At 39.9% G+C, this 16,566-nt stretch overlaps 1 protein-coding gene across 4 annotated transcripts in view; it reads left to right on the top strand.

Annotated features, from left to right (window-relative positions):
- Window positions 1-476: 476 nt before the first annotated feature.
- The window catches only part of DDX46 (DEAD-box helicase 46), a 36,141-nt gene continuing 20,051 nt past the window's right edge, over window positions 477-16,566 (top strand). For 2 of the 4 annotated variants that reach the window (XM_083600007.1, XM_083600006.1), the window contains exons 1-12: window positions 478-623; window positions 3,071-3,103; window positions 4,291-4,479; window positions 4,783-4,923; window positions 9,658-9,754; window positions 10,274-10,439; window positions 11,557-11,714; window positions 11,860-11,973; window positions 13,183-13,348; window positions 13,911-14,031; window positions 14,556-14,731; window positions 15,552-15,673. In XM_083600007.1, coding sequence (XP_083456133.1) covers window positions 607-623; window positions 3,071-3,103; window positions 4,291-4,479; window positions 4,783-4,923; window positions 9,658-9,754; window positions 10,274-10,439; window positions 11,557-11,714; window positions 11,860-11,973; window positions 13,183-13,348; window positions 13,911-14,031; window positions 14,556-14,731; window positions 15,552-15,673 — 1,500 coding nt within the window. In that variant the 5' untranslated portion in view covers window positions 478-606. Of the gene's footprint in view, window positions 624-3,070; window positions 3,104-4,290; window positions 4,480-4,755; window positions 4,924-9,657; window positions 9,755-10,273; window positions 10,440-11,556; window positions 11,715-11,859; window positions 11,974-13,182; window positions 13,349-13,910; window positions 14,032-14,555; window positions 14,732-15,551; window positions 15,674-16,566 lie in introns of all 4 variants that reach the window. The other 2 variants (XM_083600005.1, XM_083600004.1) reach the window with 2 other exon arrangements.

Here is a 16,566-nt window from a genome sequence, read left to right as displayed (position 1 = left end):
AGAAGATTGGAAGAAATTTAAAGAGTATTTACAGAAATATTGTAAAATTAATGAATTTTAGAATAATGTTGGATTAAAATTAAGAGATTTCTAGCTGTAATGAGTTAAAAGAATATGAAAAAAAAATAATGGGTTTACAAAAGTAAAATATTAAGAACGTAACAATTTAAGAATAAAGACTTAGGTAGAATAAAGAGGGAAACAAATTGCTGAGTTAATAAAGTGAATTGGAATACAAAAAAGAGAGGTATGAGGAGGTCCAAGAAACAAGTAAATGAAAAATAATGTGATGGAAAGATCTTTCTTCTTTTTTTTTTCCTTTTTTCTTTTTCTGTTTGTTTTTATCTCTTGTAATGTAAAAATCTCAATAAAAATCTTATAAAAAAAAAACAAAGTCCCGGCTAGAGCCTGTGAAAGCTCGGCCCTCCGGACGCTAGGGGTCGCTGTGCCCGGCTGGCGGAAACGCGGGTGAGGGCCCCTTCCTTCCGCTTTCTGCGTAGCGCGGTTCATTTCCGCTTCGCTTATTCCTTCGGAAATGGCTGCCGCTGCTGCCGTCGCCGCTAAGCCTTGAGGGATCAAGTCAGGAAGGAGGAGGAAGAGGCCGCTATGGGTCGCGAGTCCAGGTGAGCCGGGAGGCCTTTGCGGGAGCGGGTCGGGCCCTGCCCGCGTTGGCCTTTCCGTAAGGGACAAAAGTGGCCGGCCCCTCGGGGAGGCCCTTCGCGGGGCCGCGTCAGGGGGAGCCGCGCGGGAGGAGGGCCGTTCGGGGGTCGCGAGGTTCTCCACGAGCTTCTCGCCGTCGGGAGTGTCGCAACTGCCAAACGGGCCGGGACTTTATTTCAGACACTTTCATAGAGTCCGTCATGATATTTTTATATTATAGTGATTTACAACTTTAGACGGGGCATCACCAGGGCAGTTTTTCGCTCTGCTTCTCTCTTACGTGTTTGAGGCGGCTGATGGCCGTCCTTCTCTCCCAGCCCACCCCCGGACAGGAATGTTTTTGTCCCTGTTTTTGAGCCCACCTCATCCCCAGACCAGGGGTCGATAGCAGTAGCTTCAACGACCCAACAGAATGGTGTTCTAAATATGAATTTCATCCAGAAAGAGCAATGCTACTTATTTCCCGTGCAAGGTTGGATTAATTTTGATGTCCATGAGATCAATTGTAATACAGTGGTACCTCGGGTTACAGACGCTTCAGGTTACATATGCTTCAGTTACAGATTCCGCTAACCCAGAAATAGTACATCGGGTTAAGAACTTGGCTTCAGGATGAGAACAGAAATTGTGCTCTGGCGGCGCAGCGGGAGGCCCCATTAGCTAAAGTGGTGCTTCAGGTTATGAACAGTTTCAGGTGAAGAACGGACCTCCAGAACGAATTAAGTACTTAACCAGAGGTACCACTGTACTCAATTGAAATAAAATATGCAAAATGATACCTCCTCTCTGCTTATTAATTTCTAATTTGTTGCTGCTTCTCACCTGTACCAGGCCATTAGTTATCCAGACTGGTCATAATCCTCTGTAAATTGGGATGACCTGTGCTTATGAACAGCAGACTCGATGTGACTGTTATGAGAGAGGTTCTAACAGACTGAGAATGTAGACTTTAAGAGTACAGCATAATAATAATAATAATAAGAAGAAGAAGAAGAAGAAGAATTTATTTCTACTTTCCCCAGCCACTCTGGGCTGCTTCCAACAAAAAATTAAAAATACATGAAAGCATCAGTCATTAAAAACTTCCCTAAACAGTGCTGCCTTCAGATGTCTTCTAAATGTCATATAGTTGTTTATTTCTTTGGCATTTGATGGGAGGGCGTTCCACAGGGTGGGTGCCACTACTGAGAAGACCCTCTGGCAAGGTCAACTTTGTTCATTTTTAAAAGTTCAATATGTCATTAGCTGCCACTGTGTTACTGCTGTTAATCAATATTGGGATGAAACAGATTTGCAGCACAGGTTTATGGTGGCTAGGCTGAACCGAGGCTAGCAATGAATGGTTGTAGCATACCTGATCCAAAATAATTTGTAGAGAGAGCCTTAATAGTGACTTGGCAGATTGCGTATTTTTATTTTTCTTGGTTATATCTCATTCTTATTTTAGGAAGCTCAGGGCAACTTTTGTGGGGCCCACAGTAATCTGTTAGGCACTGATCTAACCCATCCCTGCTTAACATCATTACATCCTTTGAGGCCTTCGGACTGTTCACTGAACCAGTAACAATAACACAAGGCTGCTTCTTACGATTTTTGTTGTAGTATGTGGACATGAATACCTAAGTAAAATTCAGTGTTGTACTATGACAAACGTTCCATCTGCACAACCATCACTAGACAGAATGATATCCCCTCTTTCACCTGGACACTGTTCTGGAGGTTCTCCTGACTCCCCTTAAGCTAACTGGGGGGTGGGTCCAGGGGGAAAGCCCCATTAGGTGAATCCCACTCCATGAGTTTAAAATGCACATTATCCAACAAGTATGAATTGTGCATGTGTGTGTTTTTAACTGTGTTCCATACTAAAGAAACATACAACAGGTGATTGTGTCTCTACCTGCATGTATGTTGAATTGAAATAGTGTGTGTATGCATATATGTATGTGTATATGTTTTAATGGACAACGTGTGTATTTTGTGCTTGGGAATTCATAGCTGATTACTGACAATTCTTATAATATTTGGACCTCTGTCTTTTCCAACATCCCTATGGTTTGCCCTGGAAATTATTAATACTGTTGGAACAACTTCTACAGATTGGTTGTCTTGTACAGGTGAAGCCTGGCCTCAAGGCAAATGGATTCCCATATTAGCCATTTCTTAAAAGCCAATGTAATGCTTCTTGGACCAAATGGAAGAAAACTTTTGACTGGCATGGAACATGGTTTGAAGACTTATGTAATAAGCTTGTAATGACTTTCACAGTAACACATGGTTTCATGACATTAGGGAAAATCCCAGTATTGCATGGCATGAGTCTGGACCATTTATGTCACATAGTGTGAAAGGTTTCATGCTGGTTTAGTAGAAGGTTTCATCTTGCTTATCTTAATCTCTCTCATTTCCTTAGATCAACAAAGCAACAGGTGTCCAAACAAAAACAGTGAGTTACCCTATTTAAAATAATAGTTTTTGATCTCACACTTTCTAAGCTCAGATGTACTATGTTAATGATTATGTTAGTAAAGTTCTCATCCTTTTTCAGCATATCTGTATGGGGCCCAATTTGGATATTCACAGGGCCCCTATTCTTTTCTAACATCTGTGGGTTCTTCCTGCTCAAGATGAAGTGCATTTGTTGCAAAGGAAGAAAACAGTGCTAGGACCTGCCGGTTTTTCATAGTACTACAAGATACAGTTATTTAATTTTCAGTTCCACAAAAGGTTTTAGCAAGATATTTATTTAGGTTGCAGTGTTTTAAGTAATACTTTACTCTTTTCACCCTATGTTTGATTTTCTTGGTGTGGTTTGCTTAGCAACCTTAGCTGTGTTATAGGGTGCTAGTGGCTCTCTTGAGAATGTTTGGCATGTATTTTGGATATTAACACAATACTTCTAATTTATGATATATGGTAGAAGGAAAGTACAATTCTTAACATTTTGGGCATAAAAATACTACTGTTTCTACTGCATTATTTCTCTACCCCATCTCAAAATTAAACAATAGGCAATGCAGAAATGAATGGCTGTCCCATTGTAATTTAGGGGCTGAGCATACAATTATCCAGAGATTGGATTGCTTGATCAAGCTGCCAACAACTAGATAATGTTATCTTCTAATTTATAATCTACATGACATTACAGCCCTAGAAAGTAACAGTGTTAATAGTTAGTTGCCTGGAAATGGTTCACAGGATGTTAGTTTATCATTTATTTTTGCTTTTACTCGCTGTTTTATTAATTCCTAAACTGCTTTCCTTCTATTATTGTTGTGCTTCTTTGCCTTGAGCCATGCTTCCATTTGAAAAGGAAATACTTTAAATACAAAATAATAGAACTCGAAGAACCAAAATGACATTGTCAGCGCCCTCTTATGAGTTCTGAATTTTATCTTATTTACCATATTTTCCCGTGTATAACACGCCCCTGTGTATAAGACAACTCCTATGCATGGGGGATTTGTAGCTGTGCCTCCTCAATCCTTGTCCAGCATGTGAAGATAAGTCAAGAGCTAATTTTTAACCTTTTTAAAAGCTCTAAAGATTGTATTCTTTGAAAACATCTGTGACTGTGTATGCTAAACTCCAATTTTGGTGTTGTATATCTTGACCATTCTGTTGCTACCACAGGCATTATCGGAAGCGCTCCTCATCACGAGGGCGTTCTGGTAGCCGTTCTAAGAGTCGCTCTCCATCTGACAAAAGAGCAAAACGTGGAGATGATAGACGTTCTAGAAGCAGGGACAGAGAACGTAGGCGTGAAAGATCACGGAGCAGGGACAAGAGGAGATCTCGGTCACGTGATCGAAAGCGTGTGAGGTAAGCAAAGGAAAATTGAATAACTTATTAAAACATTCCTTCCCTGGGAGATATTGGGTGTTTTCTGGTGAAAGAGGTTGCTTCTAACTAGAAGATGTGTTCAGTAGGAAGTGTTCTCAGTTGGTCATTTTCCTTGAAAAGCTGTAATCATTGGTATTAATGCTTGTCCTGTTTTCTTTTTAGATTACTAATGAAATCTTTTTAGATTACTAATGAATGTTTTCTACTATCTCTCTTTTTAATGATTAAACTAGAAATAATATTTTGTTTACACAGTATTACCCAAAATCTGCTTGTGCGTAGGCGTTCACGAAGCAGAGAGCGGGAACGGAGCAGAGAAAGGAGACGATCACGCAGTCGAGAAAGAAGAAGATCCAGAAGCCGAAGTAGAGGGCGGCGGTCCCGATCTTCTAGCCCTGGCAAGAACAAGAAAGTGGAAAACAGGTAATTGACATACTAATGCATGCCATTTTGTGAAATATTTGAATGCTTTAATAGAATAGCTGTAATTACGGTCAACTTTCTACAGACAAGTCATAAGAAAGTTTGAACTTACTCTGGATAACCATGAATTAAGCATATACACAAAGAGGGATCCTGCCATCAGTACAGCTCATTTGAAGATTAGGGAAAAAATCCGGGGGGGGGGGTGTTTCATTGTGTGTGCTGTGAAGTGGTGATGGTGACATTGGAGCATCTCTGATAATGTGATGAAAGAGTTACAGCTACCTGTTCTGTGACTTTGGGAACGGAAAAAAACCTCTTTGATAAATACCAACGAGAGAAGAAGAATGTCCCTGGGTAGAGAGCAACATATAGGAAGGCATGGAGATAAGCATGGTAGAATAAAAAATAAGGAGGATTGTATTGAGTTTGTGAATAGGGACAAGAGATTGAATATGAAGAAACAAGTGAGTTAATGAAGTGATTAGGGAAGAGCATTGGGGAAATATGCCTAGTTGCTTCTGTATGGTATCCAGTTAATAAGTTCTTTTCACCCTTCCCTCTGTCCTGGTGTGAACTGCAAGTAAATTTCTAATGCTTTTGCTGTAACCATTAGTGCTAGAGATGAAATGCCGAGGTTCTGAAAATTCAGAGTCTGACATTAGAAGATTAATTGTTGGGAAATACTATATTATAGAGTCCTTTCCTTTATCAAGTTTTATTGCAATATTTCATCTGACTGCTTTGAAATCTGCTTCACCACCACCACAGTGCCAAAAAGGAAGAGCCCCACATTTTTTAACATACGTTTGCCTCATCTGAACTTGGCATGATTGCAGCAGAAACTATCATGATAATAACAACCTTAAAATTTTGCTGAGATCCAGGACAGATGTTTTGCATTTGCCTTCTTCTTAGGTTTGACCTGCTGTTCCACTTTGGTGGACTTTCTCCTTATAGAACTTTTATTTACCTCAGGCACTTCAGTTCTGTATTCTCTCCCTCTCCCCCCCCCCCAATTCCTAAGCTGTATCCACACATTTTTAAAGCAATCCCAATAAAAATGGAAGAGCATGTATGGGCAGTGTTCATGTACACAGCATTGCAGAGAGTCAGCAAAGACACAAAACAGGAAATGTTGAGTATTGTGAGGGACATGTAATGCAGAGTACTTTTTGTATCTGGCTTCATAATGAGGGAACCATTTCTTCTTGTTGAGGTTCTTAACTTGTATCCAAAAACCTCCCTTCATCCTTCCTGACAGGGGGTTGGTGTTGCATACACTCTATGTACTCCAGTGTTGTTACCTGTACCATTATGATAAAGGTAAAGGGACCCCTGACCATTAGGTCCAGTCGTGGCCGACTCTGAGGTTGCAGCGCTCATCTTGTTTTATTGGCCGAGGGAGCCGGCGTACAGCTTCCGGGTCATGTGGCCAACATGACTAAGCCACTTCTGGCGAACCAGAGCAGTGCACGGAAACACCGTTTACCTTCCCGCCAGAGCGGTACCTATTTATCTACTTGCACTTTGACGTGCTTTCAAACTACTAGGTTGGCAAGAGCAGGGACTGAGCAACGGGAGCTCACCCCGTCGCGGGGATTCGAACCGCCGACCTTATGATTGGCAAGTCCTAGGCTCTGTTATTTAACCCACAGTGCCACCCTCGTCCCCAACCATTATGATAGGGAGCCCTTTATTTTTATTTTTCTGTAAATAATACTATGTAAGAAAAGATTTAGTTCTGTTACTTGTTTGTTGAGTAGCTGCTCTTTATAGAGAGAGTTGTGTGCATGCTCCACCTAGTGATTGATCTTGGTGTTCTCGTTGCTGGGCACTGTGTTTATCTGCTGTTTCGGTATGCTGGGCTGCAAGAAATGGCATTGGTGATTCTCTGGCCTCTCAGAAAATCAAACCATTCTTTATAACTTGTTCCTTTGGGGCCTCTGTGCTGCTATCACTACGTTTAGAAAACCTGAAGGAGTCCTCTTTGTTCTACAGATTTGCTTTCTCAAAATTAAAAACAGGTGTGTTAAATGAAAAGTATTGAGCAAGCATGTGGTTAAGGTATACAATAAAAATATGTAAGCCATTTCAGAAATATATCCATCTAGCTTTATCAACCTTATTCTAAAGTCACAAAGATAATGTCTTGAAAGTTCAGTGACATAAACTGTTGTTTAAGATAAGCATATGGTTTTTGTTAAAACCTTTCAGTGGGCTCTAAAGAGAACTTTATAAGATTTTACCAACCAAAATGATTTCTACATTTATAGCCAAGGGTTAGCACATGTTTGAATTGGATTTGTCCTTTTTGTGGGAGAAGAGGTGGGAATAATAAAAATCCATAATAAACATGATAAATGGCTTTCATATTGAAGCCAAGTCTGTCAGATTCTGAGGGAAGGTGTGTGTTTTAAAACATTCATTTTAGCCAGCAGTGACTCCTTGGAGGACACTAACACTTCCAAAGCAAGTGCTAAATCACTTAGTGAAACAAGCATTCATTTTTAGTTGATTTGCACAAGCTGTTTCCTTCAAGGAGGTGTAAAATAAACACTGGGACTATTAGTTACGCGTAGGTATTCTGGAAATTAAATTTTCAATAAGTGTTTGCTTTCAAAAAGAAAGAAAGAGAGAAAAAGAAAAAAAGAAAGAAAAGATCAAAATGGAGCCTAACACTTGGTATATGCCTATAAATTGTAAATGTCTAAAATTATGTGCATGATGAGATTAAGGCCAGGATCTAAAGAGGCAAATACAGAGCGCTGCAGACAGTTTTCTTTTCCTTTTGAAGCCCCTTGAGTCACATGGGCATAAGAAGGGCCTGGTGGATCAGGCCATCTTGTTCAGTGTCCTGCTCTCACCATAGCACCATATGCCTATGGGAAGCCCACAAGCAGGGCATGTGCAAGAGCACTCTTCCCTCCTACGGTTTCTTGTAACTGATATTCCAAAGCATACTGCATCTAATTGTGAAGGCAAAGCAATAGCCTTCATGGTTAGTAGCCAATGGTTGTTTTTATTTTTTACTTCCATGAATTTGTCTAAGCTTCTTTCAGAATCATCCAAGTTGGTGGCTGTTACACCTTCCTGTGAAAGCAAATTCCATAGTTGAACTGTGTAAGGAAGACACTTTATTGTATCTTGAATATTCCAAAATTCAGCTTCATTGGGTGTTATGAGACAGAAAGAAAAACTTGTCTATCCACTTCCTTCATGATATGCATACTTTTATAAACTTCTGTCGTGTCTCCTCTTACTTGCTATTTCTCTGAATTAAAAAAAAAAATCCAAATACTTCAACTTTTCCTTATAGGGGAGTTTTTCCATCCTCTTGATCATTTTGGTTGCCGTTTTCTGAACCCTATCCAACTCTAAATTACTCTTTTTGATGTGTGGTCACTAGAACTGTACACAGTGTTCCTAATGTCTTCATACCAATAGCTATGTATAATGCTGTTATGATATCAGTAGTTTTATTTCCAGCTTCTTTCCTAATGATCCTTACAGCTGCCACACACTGGATCAACACCTTAATTGAACTATCCACTATAACCCCAAGGTCTCATTCCTGGTCAGTCACTGCTAGTTCAGACCCCAGGAGCATATATGTGAAATGCATCACTTTATACTTGTACTCTAGACTGCTTATGAACAAGTTAAAAAGCACTAGTGTGGGGGGCAGTGGTATGCAGTAGGGCCTTTTCAGTGGAAGCTCCTACATTTTGGAAACACCTATTTTTAGATGTGTGTCCGATGGCAGCTCTACATATATTTTGAAGGCATGCTAAGGTACAGCTTTTTACTCCAGCTTTTGGGAGGGTTTGGTTGTTTGTGATTGTATACTGGTTATGTTGAACTGAGTTTAGCTGTCATTATTTTATATTGTACTGTCTTTTTGCTGTGTAGACTGTTCTGTGACCTTGTGGTGTAGGGCAGGTAATAAATGCACCAAATAAGTAATAAATCCTCTCCAGCCAGCATGACAGTAGTTAGGGATGATGGGGTTCTAGTCCATCAATTTTTGGGGACTCAAGGTTGGGGGATGGTGCTTTAGATTATATTTTATGGCTGTAATGTTTTGCACATTTACTTGGGTGTGAATCCTGTTGAACATGATAGTCTTATTTTTTAATAAACATCAAATTCAGCATGCTTATTGAACAAATTCTACTTGTTCAATGGAACTTCTCCCTCTTTTCCCCCTGTGTGCCCCTCCAAATCAGCTCTTAGGATTCTACAGTGCAAATCTCCTAATCTGGGAAAAGAGAGGGATGGGAATTTCTGTTGCGTGAATGGAAGTCATTCTGCGAGTGCAATAACATTATTCCCAAACCTTTTGCGTTTCAGAGCACATTTAGGAAACTAAAACTATTACTTTCAGCACAAAATTCAGTATCCCACGTCATGTAAGAAAAACCGGCAGTGCTCAGAACCCCCCTCTCAGTGTGGGCAAAGCACCTGCACATATGCCAAAACAGACAGAATGCACAGGAAAGAAGCAGGCAGCTCACACCGAGCAAAAATTGAGAGAGGGAGGGGGCCTTGACAGGTGCAAAGACTGTGTTTGTGGGTGCCATGTTGGGGATTCCAGTGTTAAATAATAATTTTCCATAGTTTATTATTACTTATGTGCAATACCATTTTTGTTTCCTTCACTACACCTAAAGCTTCTTAAGGGAAGCTGACATTCACCATCAGTCATATGCAACTCTTGATACTGTCTTTCAGATCACGATCAAAAGAAAAGGTAGAAGGTGTGGAAGTTAACAAAGAAAAGAAAAAAGAGAAAGAGGACAAAGAAGAAGAAAAGGGTCAAGATGTAAATGTATGTATAGTAACTGTTGAAAAGTTTCATTGTTCAATAATGGGCACAATACTGTAGTTTATCGACTTCATAGTGTTTCTAATGCTGTATAAAGTCTTGTTTCTCTGCATGTAGCACAAACATCTGTTCTAAATCATCCTTCTGGACAGAATGTAGTGGCTCAATAGAGGACTTCTAACAAGTAGAACATAAGCTACATTTGTGTTGTGACTGTGGGCATTTACTTACTGCTGCTGTAACAACAGTTTCTTGTAATTACAGCTGTGCAGTTGGAACCTGCTTGCTTTTTCCTATGTTCTGCTGCTTATGTTTTGCTTCATTAGTGAATGAAACACAGTAGCTGTCCAAGGCACAGAATGACAGTACTTAATTCTCCAAGAGAGTAGACTTGTATTGTTACACATGAGTTTCCCAAGATTTTATGTTGGATGTGACTGGCAATGTCTTGCATCTCCTTTTAGAAAAACAGAGTTCATGTCAGTGATCAGTAACTGCAGATGGTTGCTTTTTCTCCCTCAGAATTTCGATCAGAACAAACTAGAAGAGGAAATGAGGAAGCGAAAAGAAAGAGTAGAGAAATGGAGAGAAGAACAGCGCAAAAAAGCTATGGAAAATATAGGAGAACTAAAGAAAGAAATTGAAGAAATGAAGCAGGGGAAAAAATGGAGCTTAGAAGATGATGATGGTATTAACTTCTTATGTAACTAACTGTGGGGAGGGAAGCCTTTTTGTTGCTGTTGAACATGTGCAGATGTGGAAGATCATGTGCTGTACAATGTCATATGTACTTTACTTTTTTGCTTTCAAAGTGGTTAAGGGAGAGGGGAAGATATGGGCTGCATTTGCATGTCATGCTAAGCCCAAACCATGGCCGATAGTATGCAAATATGCAAACTCCCAAGGAGGAAATAACACCCGCTTTACTCCTTCCCAGACTTCTTAGTTTGCTGCTGTGTAGCAGCTAAGCCGAGGTTTGGTTCAGTGTGTTGTCTGAACCCAGGATCATGGTTGAGGTCTCTCCTGAACTATGATATGTAGCCAAGGTTTGCAGTTACGGGTCCTAGTTAGGTAGGGGAGACATTAGCCACAATCCCATATTCGGACGACACACTAAGCCAAACCTTGGCTTAGCTGCCATCCCATGCTGGGGAGGAGCAAAATAGGTGCACGCTCCTTGTTGGGAACCAGCATTTTTGCATTGTCATGATAAATCATTCATTGGTTTACAGTGATGTGCAAACCCAGGCCATTGGGTTGGGCCCATGTTAAGCTTCTGAGCCTATATGAACTGACCCAGACCCTGTGATCATCATCTGAGGTCCTTTGTGTGCCCCCTCCATGGGAGGTCCAGAGAGTGGCAACATAAGAATGGGCCTATTTTGTGGTGTATCCCTGTTTGTGGAATGCTGTCCCAAGGGCAGCTTGCCTGGTGCCTTCATTACATATCTTTAGGTACCAGGTGTAAATGTTTCTCTATAAGTAGGCCTTTGCCTGATTAAATATTCTATGGCCTCTTAAACGTGTTTGTGGGAGGGGATTTGTTTTTATTATATTTATGTATTTGTGTTCTCATTTTCTATTTTTATGTTGTGAACCGCTCTGTGATCTTTGGATGAATACAGTATACAGATATTATAATGATGATGATAAATGGATGCATGCAAGTGTTAAGAGTTTTCCAAGTTGTTTGGCAAGAAGAAACAATTTGATTCATTTGTTTATGAAAGCATGAATTGTAATTGTACAAACTTCTTGTATCTCAGAATGGTATTAAATACTGCTAAAATCTCTTTTTGCATTAGATGATGATGAAGAAACTGCAGAAGGGGAAAAGGAAGGTAATGAGATTGAAGATGAAGAACTTGATCCATTAGATGCATATATGGAAGAAGTGAAAGAAGAGGTTAAGAAGTTCAATATGAGAAGTGTAAAAGGTGGAGGTGGAGGTGGAAGTGAAAAGGTAAATTAAAAAAAATGTTCAGGTCTTAAAATAGTTTTTTGTGCATTAAATCTGAAATATATGAGATCAAAACTAGCACCTACTAGAGTTTGCTAGTAGGATGGCTTGTAAAATTTCTAATGTTTATGAGCTTTTCTTTTTAAAGAAATCTGGGCCAACAGTTACCAAAGTAGTAACAGTGGTGAAAACCAAAAAAGCATCTCCAGAAACAGAAAAGAAGAAAGGAGAACTTATGGTGAATGACCAAGATGCAATGGAGGTAATTACAACATGCCAAATTCTTTATTTTGCCATATGAAATCCCCTATCAAGTTTATAGATTTTAGAAAACAGTTTGTTTTAACCATGTATGTAACCCAGTTTTGTGGTGTTCACCAATCTATATGCAAAATTGTATATTTCCCACAGGAAAAATGAAGAGTTGCCATAGGCATTGTGAAATATAATGGCATTTGCCTATACTTAAGTCTTAATACCTTCCTTTTGAGATTTATACTTTCAGAACTGCAGAGTCACTGATAATAATTAGAAGTGAGAAGGATTAGGATAAGCATCTTGCGAGGCCTTATGGTGGCAACAGAAGAGGGCGGCAATAGTAGTGGGGCTTACGAGGCCTCGCCATGGTGGAAAGAAGTGGCGGCGCCCTGCAAATCCTCCTGGCGGTAGTGGGAGGTGGTGGTAGAAGCTGTGGCAGCCTACCTCAGCAAGGCCTTGCAGGCCACCTCTGCTTCTTCTAGCGTCTCCTGCCACCACTACAAGGACTCACAGGCCGCTGCTGCCGCCACCGCCTTGAGAAAGGCTTGCAGGCCGTTGCCACTTTTGCCACTGTGGCAAGGCCTTGAAGGCCACTGCTACTGGCGCCACCACGACAAGGCCTCTCAGGCTGCTGTCGCTGCTGCTGCCCATTGCCATGACAAGGCTTCTCAGGCTGCTGATTATTGTGCCACTGCTGCCAGGCTGCCGTGGCTACTGCCCCCCCCCCCCCCCCGTTGTTGATTTTGCCACTGCCAGGCTGCTGCTGCCTCTGCCGCCTAGAAGGCCTGCTGGCAGTCCCAGATTATTTCTTTTCACTATGACTCATCACCATACTTTGGATTGTCCTGAGTACCACCATTTGCCAAGTCCCAAACCAAAAATTTGGATGAATTTTGGCTTTCCTGCTGAAAGTGGCCATGAGGTGATTGATAATATCATCATTTATCAGTTTTAGACCTGTAAGTAGTAGCAGTTGCTAGGACATTGTCCTGTTCGCTTCTGCATATTTCCTTATTTCAGATATTGTGATATACCACGATGTTTAGCTGGTGATATATTGCTATATTGGAAAGCAGTTATTGCCCAGCCCTAGACTGCTCTTAGTATAACTTTCAGTTAGCAAGGTAAGGTAAACATGCTCTGCAGAAAGCAGATTTTACCTGAATATTACTTTGCCTGAATGTTTGGCTTTTGTGATTTTATAACTCAACAGTATTCTTCTGAAGAGGAGGAAGTAGATCTCCAGACTGCACTGACAGGGTACCAGACCAAACATAGGAAATTGCTGGAACCAGTGGATCATGGGAAGATTGAATATGAGCCCTACAGGAAAAACTTCTATGTTGAAGTCCCAGAGCTGGCTAAGATGACTCAGGAAGGTAATAACAACCGACAAAGTAGTAGTAACTCTAGTTTCAGAGCTGTTGCATTTCAGATGACCATGGATAAAAATAGGGAGATACCTGGCATACAGTAAGCATTCACGCTTACGTGGGGGCTACATTCTGGGGATTGCACTATTTTGTATATAGTGCATATATAGCCAATTTTGTATATAGTCTAAACGCATTGGGTACAATGTTGGTGGGATTGCCAAATTCTTTTCTCCTGAACACCCACACCCTTCCCCCCCCTTTTAATTTTTTTCTTTTTCTCAAAGTGCTTAAAGCTGAATGTACACAAGTTAATTACGCATAAGTTGTGGGCTTACTGTGTTAGGAAAAGAGAGTCATCAACATATATTAATGCCTATATTAATGCATAACACTGTCTTTTGTAGTCATGCTTACAACATAGAAAGCTTATTGGAAATCTCAATATGCTTTATCAAAAACATTGCTGCAGAGGTCAATAATATCACATGTGCAGAGAATATCTTACAAGAGGGCATTGATTTATGTGGCTACGTTAATCAGTATGCTAATCTGGATTGTGTTTCAGAGGTGAATGCATATAGGCTGGAAATGGAAGGAATTATAGTCAAGGGTAAAGGATGTCCTAAGCCAATTAAAACCTGGGTACAGTGTGGTATTTCAATGAAAATCCTGAATTCCATGAAAAAGTAAGTGAACAACAGCAAAATGAAGCATGCATGTCTTGAAGTGTATATGAATTCTCCTTGTGTCTTTGCTTTCTGACTTGTGCTGTTAATAATAATAATAATAATAATAATAATAATAATAATAATAATAATTTTATTTATACCCCGCCCATCTGGCTGGGTTTCCCCAGCCACTCTGGGCGGCTTCCAACAAAACACTAAAATACCATAACCTATTAAACATTAAAAGCTTCCCTAAACAGGGCTGCCTTCAGATGTCTTCTAAAAGTTTGGTAGTTATTTGTTTGCAGCACACAGTTACCATGTGGGTCTGTGTAAAAGAAATTATCTAACAAAGCCATGCAAATTCAAGATTTCAGGGTAGCTACAGGTAACTTAATTATTTAGTGTCACTTGTTCACTAATCATATATATGTTGTGATGTATTTTAATTTCAATTAATAATTTTGACTGTAATTTTTTTTTAAAAATGTACATAATAGAAAGTTCAGGTTCTTAACATACAATCTCTGATTTCCTTTAAGGCATGGCTATGAGAAGCCCACCCCTATCCAAGCCCAGGCTATACCTGCAATTATGGGTGGACGTGATTTAATTGGCATTGCTAAAACAGGAAGTGGAAAGACTATTGCTTTTCTGTTGCCCATGTTCAGGCACATCATGGATCAGAGACCACTAGAAGAAGGAGAGGGTCCAATAGGTACATGATAGCGACATTCTTTTTAATGCCATGCTGTTTGTGTGCAGGTTAATAATTAATTTAATGGATCAACCATGAACTGGAAGTGAACTATGAAAGGAAATGCCTGCTTGTGCTATATAGTTATAATTTCACTATTAAATTTGGTAACTGTTCTCCTTGCCAGGCGGAGGGGAAGACAATACAGGATATGCTTTGCTTCTGTGTTGCAGGTGTATCTAAAATGTTAATTTCTTCTAGCAGAATATGTGTGGATTAGTTTATGGAGCCATCCTCAAGTTTCCTTCCCTCCCCAGTCTTTCTTCCCAAACACTGCCTCATATATATTGAGGTACTGGGTGCTACTAAGCAACTTCAGGATTTACTAAGGAAAAGCACCAGGTTGCAGTTCAAAGGAGGATGGAGCACAGCAGGAAATGTGCAGCAAAATCAGGAACAAAACTGAAACAAAATGCAAAGGATGGTTGTCTGAATGTGCCTGTAAGCCACCAAGCTAGAGCTTTGCCAATTTGTTATCTAAAAAAAGCAAGTTCATGGCTTAATGGGAAGAAATTGGATGAAATTCATATTTTCCTTGTTTCTTTACACACTTTTACATTGTACATAAAATCCTATACATCTATAAAATACCTATTACTGTGACATATTAGATTTCTCTCACAAAAGAAAATAGTGTCATTCTAGAAATTGGATTTCTTTTGTGGAAGGAAATCTCGCTACCTTCTAAGCATGTGTTGGAAGTAAGGTTCTGAAAATGGTGAGATTTGTTTATGAGTAAAGAGTCAGGATTTTTGTAATTACACTGCTTTGTTCTTTTCAGCTGTTATTATGACTCCTACTCGAGAGCTGGCTTTACAGATTACAAAGGAGTGTAAGAAGTTCTCAAAGACACTTGGGGTTAGAGTTGTATGTGTATATGGAGGAACAGGAATAAGTGAACAGGTACATATAAATCTTGTCTCTCTATTCATAGTGTCTTGATTTGTGTTGCTATTGGTGCAGAATATGTTTGGAATCCTTTTTTTTTTTTTTTAAGGTTTCAAGTAGCTTCTCTGTAACAGTTGTTTAATTTAGAGAGAATGCGAAGGTTACTATTTTGGATCCAGAGAGGCATGAGCTGGGCTCTGCTCTTGCAGCAGCCTTCCATGGCTATTCCACACTACACCCACCCCAAGAGGGACAGGACACCCATCGGGGGGGGAGTTCCTATTTCTTCTCTGATGCATACATTAGCAAAGGGGGCTTTTTGCTGAAGGATTCAGCAAAATCACCATCTTAGTAGCTCAGTAGGTAGAACATGAGACTCTTAATCTCTGGGTCATGGGTTCAAGCAAAAGATTGGGCAAAAGTTTCTTACATTGCTTGCAGGGGTTGGACTAGATTACCTTTGTGGTCTCTGCCAACTCTACAGATCTATGAAAATGAATGTGTTCCTATTCTGGTAAAATTTTTATGAACTTTCAGTTTTGTTAAAACAAAAAAAAAATTTTTTCTTTCCAGTAGCACCTTAAAGACCAACTAAGTCTTCAGATACACTGTGTATCTGAAGAAGTGTGCATGCACACGAAAGCTCATACCAAGAACTAACTTAGTTGGTCTTTAAGGTGCTACTGGAAAGAAAAAATTTTTTTTTGTTTTGACTATGGCAGACCAACACGGCTACCTATCTGTTTCAGTTTTGTTGTTGAACCCACAGCTGTTGTTTTGACTGCAGAGTTGCTTTCACAATTTAGATAGTATTTGGGAGTTTCCCAGTTGTATATTTGGGACATTCCACACTTAATAATTCACAAGAAATGGAATGTATTGAGTCTAAACTCTGCCACAAAACAAGA

The sequence above is a fragment of the Podarcis filfolensis genome (assembly GCF_964270895.1).
Source record: "Podarcis filfolensis genome assembly, chromosome: 2".
Classification (NCBI taxonomy): Eukaryota; Metazoa; Chordata; class Lepidosauria; order Squamata; family Lacertidae; genus Podarcis; species Podarcis filfolensis.
The sequence above is the reverse complement of the archived record's forward strand: the minus strand, read 5'-3'. Positions and strand labels throughout refer to the sequence as shown.